Source organism: Synchiropus splendidus, chromosome 13 (assembly GCF_027744825.2).
Source record: "Synchiropus splendidus isolate RoL2022-P1 chromosome 13, RoL_Sspl_1.0, whole genome shotgun sequence".
In the NCBI taxonomy this organism is placed as follows: Eukaryota; Metazoa; Chordata; class Actinopteri; order Syngnathiformes; family Callionymidae; genus Synchiropus; species Synchiropus splendidus.
Window position 1 is genome coordinate 13,434,138 of NC_071346.1, and position 12,356 is coordinate 13,446,493.

The window sequence follows — 12,356 nt, forward strand, 5'->3', positions numbered from 1 at the left end:
ATCCTATTAGTCTATATTGTTATAGGCGCAGGACATCTATTTTTACCTGTTGGAGATTCAAAGTCTCCCTCTCCTGGCATGAGAGGAACACTTACATAAACTTAGGCAGGTGCTCAGCATGACTACACGTTTCACCTGAGGACTCCAAATGAACTGAAATGAAAACTCTAGTTCCGATTTAAGGTTTAACAACAGAAATTACATGGAGTGAAGCCTATATAATACTAAATAAAGTCTTTTTTTTATGTTTTGCTCGAGTCGTCAGCAGATGTGGACTTGGTTTTCTTCACCGTCGGCACCGATGAGCAGGGGTTTCCATGGTTGGCTGCTGTTAACTCCGCCTCCGGGATCATCCACACACTGAATCCAACGCATACTCTGCTCGTCAGCTGAAGGGTGGGACAACAGGTAGGCGTCCTGCTCTCCCTCGCTCTCCCCTGTTTGGAGCGTTTTCTTGGAAGCAGGTGTTCAGACCAGACCCAGAAGGACTTCTGGAAATGAACCGTGGCGCGGAACTTGCTCTCGTGGCGTGGTAGAGGGTCAGAAGAGCCTCCGCGCACTGTCTCCGAATAAAAACCGTCTTGTTAAACCCCGCTTTTTGTCCACTGGCAAGTTTCTTCACCTAAAACCAGGGAATCTTGGGCGCAATGAAAACGTCAAAGGTAAGTACTTTCATCCACAGAACTACACTTCCTACAATGGTGTAACTTCAAAAGCGATTCTAAACAAAGCTGCTGCTGTTCATTCTTTTCTCCGTGTCATCTGTGTTATCGCCGCTTGTTGTTGCATAATGATACCAGCGAAGCGATATCTTGACTATCTCGCCATGTGACTCACAATAATAACGCCTCCATCATATTCTTATGTAAGATTTAGACCCGCTGAATCTCTTTTCACACCCACGCTTTATGCAAAAGTTGCTAAACTTGACTACAGGAAATGCTTTTTTTGGAGCCCCTGACTGCACCGTTCTTGATCAGCTCTGCCTTCTGTTTCGTCACAGAGCTGACCTCAGGTTTCTCCCTGTGGGATAAAGCAGTGGACTCTGATCCTCAGGGGTTTACCAGCACTGACCCCGATCATCCTCTTTGAGGACATGGAGATGCTGCGGAAGTCTTCGGTGTTTGCTGCAGAAGTGCTGGATGTGTTTGACCGGTCTCTGTCAGAGAAAGAGCTGGTGTCCCAGTCCAAAGCCCTGTGCCGAGACTACATCCTCTCCAAACTCAACCAGAATGGGCTGGGCTGGTCCAAAACTGAACTGAGTCTATCTCCTTCAAACGCATCTCTGTGTGAGGTGTCTTTAGTGCTTCTCTGCCTAGGTAAGTATAGTCCTCCTTTGTTGATACTTGTTGATACTACTGATGCCACTAACTCCTTAACAGGCTCAGCTTTTTGGCCATGGCAGGAGAGAGTACCCAAGTTATAGAGCAGGAAGGGAGGACACAGTGGCCAAAGGAGGGCAAGAGAAAATAGATTAACTGAGAGCCGCAGCAGAAAGGAGGTGCACAACTTGAACCCTTAAATCCTTGTGTTCCAAATTGACCCCTGCAGCAATCAATCAGTGTCTATCCATAATGGCGACAGGCAGTCATCTCTAATAGTAATTTTCATATTGTGGTGACTCGCACATATATTTCGCTGCTAAACATCTTGATGCTTGCATGACAATATAGCTAATACAATTTCACAGTTTATACCTCTGGATTGCCCTGGAGTGTATACATTAAAAGGTTATATTTGCGTCCATTACAAATTCTTTTTAAAACCGTTACCGCTTTGAGCAGGCTGAAACATGCATGCGTTGACACAGGCTTGAACAACAGGCTAAACTTGAATGTGTGAATAGGTAGAGGGTGTTTTGATTTTAAATATTTTGAGCAGGTTAATGCATGCTCCTCTAAGACTTCAGTCTTGTTATATAATTGCTTGAAATGTGTGATACTACTCCTGCTATAAACTCTTATTAAAATGAAGCAGACAAAACTCAAGGGGATTCATGTTTCCTTTGCTTTTTTTATCTCCTGAAATCCCCTGTTGTATCCCCCAGGGACATGACACTCTCCTAAAAAGTGACTGTTTTCTGTAGAAGAAGTAGCCTGTTCTGTTCACTGCTTCTCAGAAAACATCTGTTGCATAATGACTTGATGTTCTTTCTTCTAAAAAGAGATTCACTTGTAACCTAGGTGATGAGCTGGAGTCTATGCAGCCCAGTTTGTACAGAAATGTGGCTCGCCAACTCAACCTTTCAGTTGCCATGGAAAACATGGTTTCGGACGCCTTCATCTGTGTGGCAACAGAGATTTTCTCCACAGGTAAAATGTCCTTTCCTCGTGTTTTCTCAGCTACTTCCACGCTGAACATGATGAAATTAGCAGTATTTTTGAAGTTATTAAATTGTTCATCCCTTCTTGGTTATTATGAACAGCATTACATTCTACAGCTAATAGAATCGCAGCCATACATAATTGTGGCCTGAAATAAAGCAGACAGCTCACAATGTGTTTGAGACTCAAACCTTTTCAATTAGCAGCAAACTGGCGGCCAAACATTTGTTCCTTAAGTTAGAGCAACTTGGTAGTTTCTCCCACCATCTGCTTGCACCAACTTCCATCCTCCTGCTCCACTTAAATCGCCCACAGTGGTTGCTATTGCTCTGATAGTTTTTTTTGTTTTTTAAATAAATTGAACTCACATTTAAGGATGTTCAGTTGGGTCGATGGTGCCATGATTTATGAGTATTTTAGCGATCCTCACCAAAGTCCATGGTGCTGTGAACACAACAGACACGGCTCACACACTACGTATGCTCCCCGAATCATGTTTCTGCTGCCTTGACAACCGCTCTGCTAAACTCCAAAAAGGCCATGTCCTGTAACAGTGTCTAAGAATAGTAGAAGTCTGGCCGTCGTCTCGCTAACTTTTCCATTTGTTGGAATTTCTGTCTCACATGTTTTCTGTCTCTATTTGCTCTCGGCTTGACGTCACAAAAAGTGAAAATTCTGCAGACTGTGTGGGAGTCCTCCTTCAGAATAACAAACCGGGTGACCCGTGTCGCTGCAGCCGTCGAAGTTTGGGATAAATAGAAAGCCGATTGTTTGACACAGCTGAGATATTTGATGATTCTAAAACATCTTTCTGCATTGAAGCATTTCCAGTGCTTGGATGTTATGGGCCGTCTGCTTTGTTCTGGTTTTTGGTTCAGTCAAATCAACATGGCGTATCTCGTGTCCATCCATCATCCTCCTTCTTGAGCGCGCTCTCCTTCCGGCCTTCTCTCCTTCAGCCCCTATTCTTGGCCTTGTTTCTCCGTAAGGACCAGTGTATGTCACAATGTGACGGCCTACATGTACACTTATCTTATTTAAGCTCGTCTCAATCTCTGTCTTCTTTTAGCCACAGTCAGACAGCGTGGGTCAGAACAGAGGTGACCGTGCACACAGACTTAAGCAGGCTAATGCCGTCAGAGCCTTAGGCAAGGCGCTGGCTGTTATTATAACAATCTCTGCTGCCCTGGAAACTATCTGACCGGATGTTCTTAACAAGGCTTACGTTGTCACGGGCAGGCAGATGATGTCCCCGTTGGGAAGCCACTCTGTCTTCAAAGAGGGGCCTGTGAGAAAGTGTGATCAGAGGAACAATGCTAACTTGCAAGACCTTTGTCCCAAATACCAGCTGCCGCAGATATTGGTTATCTTTGGGCTTATAAAGGTGTAGTCAAATGGACTTTGAAACAAACTTCTCTCTGTTGTTGTTCGATGTGCTGGCCTTAATTGTACAGTGAGTGTTAACCATTAAATCTCTCTCCTCATGACCTGTTTTTGGACAAACACAAAGCGTCATTGAGATGAACATATTTTAGCTTGTGATGGTGAGTTGAAGCTTCTTGAAGTACTAAGGCATTTAGAAGAACTGGTTGGACTCATGAGCCCACTCTTCAAGAAGGTTGATATTCGCTCTGGCACCACCAAGTGGACATTAAATATAAGATTCTGCAAGCATGAGCTTTTGTTGCCCAAAGCTTTCCGTAAGATTGTCATCAACAATATAATACATAGATGGGGGTAAATGCGATAATGGTGTTTGAGAAGACATGGATAAGATGTACAGGGGTTGGACAAAAAAATGGAAACCCCTTTAAAAAGCTAAAAAAGCTTTTAGGTGCTTCCATTATTTGGTCCAACCCCTGTAAGCACATACACGCAGCAAAATTTAATTCTTTTTATTCAAAAATTGATTTTTTTCAACTGTTTTTGGAGCCTTTTTCTTTTCTTTGACATAATTCCCCTGATATATCTGTAATACATCGTACTTACCTTGTTGGCAGAGATAAGATCGACGTGTTCCCAAACCGAGGAAAACTTTTCTCGATGGTTCCATGACAACAGTAATCGCTTATCGATGCGTAACAAAAGGGGGGTCCTCCGTTGCATTTTGTGCCACTTAAATCTTGAACTGCTCGATCCACTTCCTGAACCGGTCATTTGGTACGGCCAGTTCAAGCCTTCTACCGTCACCTGCAATGTCATTGGAGCATTTCCTGGTGCGGTGTTCATATGCTCACTGCCAGATTACTCGGTACACGCACCGAAGGGTCGACAGAGCGAACACATCACTAATTTTAGCTGCTTTTTTCCAACTGTGTTCTTTTGCTACAGGTATTACGTGGGGGAAGGTGGTGTCCATGTACGCAGTAGCGGGAGCACTAGCAGTGGACTGTGTCAGACACGGACACGCCAGCACCGTTTACATCTTGGTGGACAGTTTGGGCCAGTTTGTACGGAAATACCTGGTGCCATGGCTGAAGAGGCGGGGGGGATGGGTAAGTTAAGTTGATTTAGCCAAAGGTGTGGATCGATGTTTCAATTTTACAGCACTGTTTTATATTGCTGAAGACCTCAAGCGTGTAATTGATTGTGGTGTCCTGAAGTTAAGTGAGAAGCCACACAAGCAGAGCAATTCCTTCAAAACCTTCTTGAGTCCTAGTGATAGGTTTGATGAGGTTGCTAACTGGAACTCTCGGTGTAAAAACGATGTTCATTGAAATGGTTCAAAACTATAGATTGTACAGCAAAAAGTTCTTTATAGTGCCCGCTGAAAAATAAGGAGGCTCATTATCTGCTCCCAGCCTGACCATCGACATGACCAGATAATTTGATTCAAATACAATACAACAAGTTCTTTTGCTAACAGACGGTCAGAAACAGAAACAAAACCTCCTTGCTGGAAGTAATCGATGGACTGGACTGTTAATCTCTAAGCTCTTACTCGCAAACTGATCAGTATCAACAGTACCTACTTATTTACAGACTTCTCAAAGTTACTCAATTTTTTTAGAGTTTCAATAATACAGCAAAAATATGGTGACATTGCAGGATTTCTGCCGCATATAAACTAGTGTGGCGCACCGAAACGGCTTAAACAAGAGACACCACGCCTTCATGAAAATGATCTTTTTATAAAGATGAAATATCACGTTATCAAACGTATTAAATCAAAGCGGGAACATCGAAGCAAACGGATGACGCATCATGGAGGTGGACATGAACAAAAGAAACATCATAGTGACTGACTGTTGCTCGCGGAACTAAAGTGACAAAACAAAATGACAAAACGTCCCCCTCTGTTTCTCTGTCACTTCTTGGTTGGCTGCGTTCCGCTCAGTTTTCTTTTTCTTTTTTGCGCCAGAAGAGGGGGGTTGGAGGGTGGTGTTTGGTGCGCTGCGGCAGTTAAAAAAAAAATCTTCAGTGTTTAACGGTACGGTTACACCAACCTTCCAGTGAAGCTCATGCAATTTTTTCGAATCCATCTGCTTCTGCTGTCAAATTTCTAGTTGAAAATTTATCCACCCTGAGTTTTCAAAGTGAAATGCAGTTTTTGACTCATAATCTTTTTCGATTACCGTTGACCCCAGTCTGCTGTACTTCTTTCTCCAGGGAGAAATCACGAAATGTGTGGTCAAGAGAGACCTCACTCCTGAACAGAACTGGCTGTCCACAACAGTAGAGTCTCTCAAGTACTTTCTCACCACAGTGTATGTTTACATCATGAAAGAACAGTAACAGGAGGGCTCTGGACTCTTCTCCGTCAGCGTCGGGATGGAGAGGAAATGGACCTTTCCAGAACACTGTCTGCTGGTGACAGACCATCAACAAATGTTTCCTCATCAGCATCATTTCAGCGTCAGATGAACGTGTGAGTGGTTACACGTCATCCAATGCGTAGTCACTGCAACATTTCAGGACAGTCACTTCAAAGCAACAGAACAAATCGGTGCCTGTGAATCTCCGGTGTTGTAACTGCAAAGAATAGGCACTGATGAGTGGCTGGTTCTGTGTCTGCTCAGCTGGCTGGGGGACAGATATAGCATGAATGTGGAGCGACAAACTCTGTTTAGGTTCAGACATAGAAACTGAATGTAAATCCCTCTGGGATGTTTAAACTTCCCAGTTTTCTACACAACTACATCACTATCGTGTGTTCAGTCTCTGTCATGATGGAATTAAAATTGCTTTTTATTCTTGGTTATTTTTTTCAACGTCATTTTTAATATCAAAATCCACTGTGGCATATGAACAAGCTTTATAGCGGGATGGTTGCGTGAAACCTGCTTGTCACTTTAAATGTGTATGTGGGCTGGTTCTTTTTAAATGCACTATTGAATAAATCGTTGACCCCTGAATGCTTCCAAGTATGTGGAGTGTGATTTAATGGAGACAACATGAGAAGTGACTGAATAAAAGTTTGCTTTTGTTTGTATTCAATGCCATTTTGTGATTCCAGTCATACTTTATAATATGTATATGATATTAGTAAAGGATGGTCGACACCAAACCACCTTTTAAATCACAATAGAAGCTGATATATACACGAGGAGAGACATTTAAAAAATCATTATTTTAAGATTGTGAATCTTCGTTTTGTTTCCAGTGTGTACTCGCAAATAAAACATGAGTTAAAAAAAAACTGACACAAGCAAGAAGGAAATAATGTCAAATTTATTCCAAACCATTTTTATATAATTCAGTGTAACCCACATAAAAAAAAAACATAAGCAGCTTTGACAAACCAACTTGTAAATGTCAGTTGACAATGGAAAAGGACGGTGTAGAAACGCAAATAATTATTTATGATAACCGTGTTAAATGATTGTGTTATGCAAAATGAATTAAACTTAAATGAGCAACAGCTGGTTCATAAGCCCATAATAATAGAACAACCCAAGCTAAGTTTCAGTAATGTATCCTCAGAATTCTGCTCCATGAAGACGCAGTGAAAGTCAAGTGCTGCGACAGTATGTGATGTGCAAGTGCTGCATCAGTGGCTGGTTGTCTGTTGACATGGAAACGGTCTGTTCCAGTCTCCCGTCTGGTCTGAGCTGAAGCACTCTGGAGATCTTGAAGGAAGGAAAAAGAAATGGCTTCTGTTGTGAAGCTAGACTGGCATATAGACAATTTTATTTGCTCATCCATTACTGTGTGTCAACATGGGTGAACAAACCTGCTGCACGTGTGGCTCCCTGGCAAAAGATGTCCTTGCCACCGCACAACTTTGCAGGCATAGCTGCTGGCCAGTCAACTCCCCTTCCTCAATCTCCACCAAACCTGCTCACAGCCAGGTCATAAAAACACTTGAGTATTGATGGAAGTGTACTTAAGGTGAAAGAGTTTAGCAACATAAAAGTGCTATTTACATTTTTTTTAAAACTTACAACAGAGGTAAAAATGATTACCTGAGTTTTGTGCGATGATGAAGGCCACTCTGTTGGTTCCTGGCTGCATTCTGATGAATCCACACTCTCTGTGTAGAGGCTTCTTCGACTCCGCGTGGAAGGCATTGAACCTGACAAAGCAAAATAAGACAAAATGACTGAAGGTAGTCAGCGAGAGAAACAGTATTGTCATTCATTTTGATGACTAACTCCAAACAATGTATAAATTTAAAGGAAAGACAGTTTGAGAACCACATCCATTTATGGAGAGATTTTACTTCCAAATCCCATCACAGCACCTTCTGCCATGTCTATACTTAAAAAAAAATATTTCAATACATACAATAGATGCACCACAACAAGTCTCATCAAATGGGTGGCAACATACGCAAAGTTGATAACTGGTTGTCCAACATGACTGAAGAGCAGCTCCTCTGTATAGCGGAAAGGTTCGATGGACGGAAAACAGCCCTCCCCCGGCTCATCAGACTTCCAAGTGCCAATGAGCCAGTCTAGAGGCAGGATGGCAGGATTCAACACAGCTAGAAGAGAAAAAAAAGGATGTGCTCTTTTTGTACTGTTAGGAATGTCAAGCCAGTTTTTTATATAGTCCCAGGGGATATTTCATTTGTACTTGTGTTAGATTTTTATGATGATAGTTTATAGTAACAAGCCCTACCATTATAGTGATGTAGCGTATGAGAATTCATTTTAATCGTTATTTTTTTAAATTATTTTCAAATTGCTTTTGTAGTTACTAGAGATGGCCGGTAGGTGGTGTTGTTGACCTATTCTCGTTGACATCATAACGCCACAGAGTAAGAATGGGCGTCTTGTCCTGAGACGAAGGTGACTGTCGTGCTGGTTTAGATAAGCTACACAAGACGTAACATATGGGGGGGGGAATGTCGAACACAGGGGTTTCTGAATTACCAGCGCCTCTGTTTCCATAATTTGCCATGCTAAATAGCGCATACTTTACGTGAGTTCATAGCCCTCACCATTGACGACTACACATGCAGTCGAACCACCATTGACTAACTGGTAAACAGCGGTATAATGCACGCAAAACGCCGCGAATAAATTCAACATTAACTGCGTTTATCGTTTGCAGACCTCAATCATTGGCGACCTACCTGCATTGTTGACAGGACAAGCCATTTTTCAGTATGTGGTGTCGAAGTGACACCAGTCTCAGCTTAAACCTGTACCAGGAAATGTTGCTGTGCACTCTGGGAAAATGAGTTTTTTTTTGAGCAAGCGGCAGGTAGGGAAACAAGCTTCTTCTCAATGCAGTCTTTATTTCATTTAATAGTGGCGTCATTTTTATTACAACCCACCAAAAAAACATAGCAAAATGTGTGAGATAAAACATTGCGCTATTTCTAGATCTTCACTCATCAGTGCTTTCATTTGACCCTCTGACAAAACTACATTTAAATTCTCTTCCAAGAAATGGCTTTGATACATTGACACAAAAAGAGCTGTTCATTAATGAGTCACTCAACATATTGAATTGTCTTGCAGGGGGCATTGCATATGTATCTGCAATTCCTTTAGGTATTTTCCTTGAATGCGTGAATAGTCATTGTGCCTGTGTTTGTTTCAAACTTTGGATTTCTTGCAGTTCTTTAGAGCGTCAGCAAGCGCATTGAGTGCCATGTCAGCGTTGGACTTCTCACAGTTGTATCCCATCAATCCGATTCGCATTACCTGGTGAAAAAAGACAGATGGAAATTAAAAACGATTGCTGTGATAAATAAATGTATTCAACCGCCTGCAGTTGGCATATATTGTCGCACCGTACAATCTAGCTCTTAGCTCTTTCTTACCATGCCAACTGATGGTCCCAGGCCGCCAGTCATCTCAATCTGATGGTGTTTCATCATGTAGGCAAGCAGCTGCTTCCAGTCATATCCTTCAGGAATGGCAATGGTTGTAACTGAAGGCAGCCTCATGTCCTGCATATGGAAATCAGTGATGCAGTGGAACACAGCGTATGTGGTATGTTAATCTGTTTTTCTCTCCTTCACCTTGTCAGAAATGAAGAGCTTCAGTCCCAGGTCCTCAAGTCCTCTGTAAAGGTATGAAGCCACCTCCTTGTGTTTCCTCCACGACTCCTCAAGCCCCTAAATAGAATCCATACAATACAAGTAGAACATTTGTACCCTCCTATTCTGTTGATACCCCCCTTTTTATGTATACCTCTATGCAATATCTGGAAATGGACCTCATTTCATTTTATTGTGACAATTATTTCGTCATGTTTGCAGACATTAGTGGTGTTTTAAGAACCACAATTTTCAGCTATTAAATGAAAATGAAAGCCATTTTTGTTTTTAGGGATTATAGCTAAAAGTCATTACCCTTTCTGCAAGAATTGCTAAGCTCTCTCTCAAGGCGAAAAATCCAGAGACAGGGCCAGTGTGATGATATCTGAAAATCAAACCACCTTGTAATGAACGTCAACATATATCGATACAATTGTGAACCACCAATGAGTCACTTACATTCTGGCTGGTTTACCATCACAACCCCAGTAGTTGGAAAGATGTGTCATGTCAAAGAGGTAGGACACTGGTTTTGTTTTCCTGTTGAACATCTTGTGGCTGCATGAGAAAGCGTGTTTGTATTTATTTTAAATTTCCGTGACTTAGAATTTGAGTTACTGACCATGCTCTGTCGTTGAAGGATATCGGGGCTGTGCCAGGAGGGGCGTTTAGCGCCTTCTGAGAACCAGTGTAGAGGATGTCAATATCTGAGCACGAAAAATAGAGTGAAGTCTTGGCCTCGGCAAAAGAAAAAGATATATTTTTAAGTGCTTACTCTGCTTGTCCATGAAAATGGGTGCTGCTCCAAGTGACGCAACTGTGTCCACCAGGAAGAGGCAGTTGTGTCTTGATGTGAGACATGAGTAAAATAAGTTGGCATCACAATCTTCAATGACGGTGAGACCAGTGAGTTTACTTTCTGCAAATGTCTCCGATGCCATCGATTGGGTGACAGAGTCCAGCAGAAGACTCCCCGTGTGTGAGGAAGAACAGGACAGGCTTGTGCTTTTCTACAGCCTAAAAAGAGCAGGGAGTCAGGCGTCACTTCAGTTACTGTATTTTATTTAGTCATAAACCAGTGAGAAATATATCTGTATATTTGAAACATGGTAAGGAAAGGAGACTTGAACATGAGCAACGCTAGGGCAACAGAGGATCCTTACAAAAAGAAAAAATAATAATAATTAGAAAAAGTACGTTTTAAACTTAAAAGGTGATTAATTTCTCATAAATCAAATAACAAGTACATTTTTCATCTGACAAAAGTTATACGGTTAAATTCAACATTAAGATTGAAGAGATACTTTCCATAAATATTTCAGATCATCTCGTGTATAGTACATATTCTTATGGTGATACTTACATCGTTTATTTCTTTATTAGTGAAATATCCTCCTGGAGTTTTTACCATTCTGTGAACTTTGGCACCTGTAAAAAATACGTTAAGTTTCGGCTGCAAACTTAAAGTGGTCCACCTGTGCGTAAAAGATGCGCGTAAAGCTACCCATTCTTTCCGCGATCTCTGCCACACGTTCTCCCCAAATCCCGTTGATGGCAACGAGGACGCTCTCTCCGGGCTCCACAGTGTTGAACACAGCGCACTCCATGGCAGCGTGTCCGGAGCCGCTCATCGCGATGGTCATGTTGTTCTCCGTCTGGAAGGCGTAGTTGATCCCCTTCTTGATGTCATTCATGATCTACGCGCATGGAAACGCAAAAGATTACTGTTTGAAATTTGTATTTTCTGAGAGTCTTTTGTGCACAATGGCGCGCTTTGAATGTATTAATACTGTATAAATGTTTTTTTAAAAGTTATATTACTGTTATAATAAGTATATTGTAGTTCATAAGTCGCACATTACCTCATACATTTCGGTGTGCAGGTGTCCTATGATTGGTTTGGCGCCGGCAGCCAAGATGCGTGGAGGAACGTTTGAAGGTCCGGGTCCGAACAGGTACCGTAGAGGCGCCTCTAGCGGCCGCAGCATGCATGCCGGCGGCGGGATGGACACACTGGACATTGGCCGATCCAGGCGCAGGAGAAGGGGCGCACTCCTGGAGCCCAGGGGCCCATCGAGGGCCACCGCAGCCTGCTGGGCGAGCAAGGCGCCCCGTCCGAACAAAGCCCTCTGCATCATGGCTGGTGTCCTGGGTCCGAGGAAGCCGGCTCAGAGTTCGAGCACTGCCGTCAGTCTGACGCAGGAGGACTGTGAGTTTTGACTGATGGTTTAAGACAAACAGGTCTTTGACCTGTTGGCCGTGGGGCGGTGCTGTACAACATGTGGGTTATTTGTGTTTTGTGACCGAAGACAATGAACATTTCCACGATGTTAACCTTCACTTTATGTATATTGCATCATTCATCTCTTAACCAGATGGTGGCGTTTTCTCAATAACATACTGCTGCAGACATAAGACAGTGACCCAATTTCTTTCGACATTCATATAAGAAAATGCCTCAGATAATTTCAAAATAATGAGGCAGATATGAAGATACTACTTTATATTTACTGGAGAGAAATGGTCTGACACTCATTGCACTTCTGTGGTAACATCATTGATAAAATGTGGGACAAAATTTACTAAAGTTAAACGTT

The 12,356-nt window shown here is 42.4% G+C and overlaps 3 protein-coding genes across 3 annotated transcripts; 1 reads left to right on the forward strand and 2 right to left on the reverse strand.

Annotated features, from left to right (window-relative positions):
* Positions 1 to 84: 84 nt before the first annotated feature.
* Positions 85 to 6,749, forward strand: LOC128769711 (bcl-2-related ovarian killer protein homolog A-like). Its single transcript, XM_053883655.1, has 6 exons — positions 85 to 183; positions 269 to 662; positions 1,004 to 1,315; positions 2,180 to 2,312; positions 4,656 to 4,819; positions 5,934 to 6,749. The coding sequence occupies exons 3-6, from the start codon at positions 1,097 to 1,099 to the stop codon at positions 6,057 to 6,059; spliced, it is 642 nt and encodes a 213-aa protein (XP_053739630.1). The 5' UTR covers positions 85 to 183; positions 269 to 662; positions 1,004 to 1,096; the 3' UTR covers positions 6,060 to 6,749.
* A 228-nt stretch (positions 6,750 to 6,977) lies between these two features.
* On the reverse strand, positions 6,978 to 8,934 carry thap4 (THAP domain containing 4). The gene is made up of 5 exons (XM_053882428.1): positions 8,845 to 8,934; positions 8,097 to 8,250; positions 7,730 to 7,839; positions 7,498 to 7,601; positions 6,978 to 7,393 (listed from the first exon to the last, which is right to left on the reverse strand). The coding sequence occupies exons 1-5, from the start codon at positions 8,867 to 8,869 to the stop codon at positions 7,277 to 7,279; spliced, it is 510 nt and encodes a 169-aa protein (XP_053738403.1). The 5' UTR covers positions 8,870 to 8,934; the 3' UTR covers positions 6,978 to 7,276.
* Positions 8,935 to 8,989: 55 nt separating this feature from the next.
* agxtb (alanine--glyoxylate and serine--pyruvate aminotransferase b) lies at positions 8,990 to 11,969 on the reverse strand. Its single transcript, XM_053882427.1, has 11 exons — positions 11,622 to 11,969; positions 11,264 to 11,456; positions 11,123 to 11,187; positions 10,676 to 10,776; positions 10,535 to 10,605; positions 10,382 to 10,466; positions 10,219 to 10,317; positions 10,075 to 10,144; positions 9,742 to 9,837; positions 9,541 to 9,669; positions 8,990 to 9,421 (listed from the first exon to the last, which is right to left on the reverse strand). Exons 1-11 carry the CDS (start codon positions 11,895 to 11,897, stop codon positions 9,314 to 9,316), a joined length of 1,293 nt encoding a protein of 430 aa, XP_053738402.1. The 5' UTR covers positions 11,898 to 11,969; the 3' UTR covers positions 8,990 to 9,313.
* Between the last annotated feature and the right edge of the window lie 387 nt (positions 11,970 to 12,356).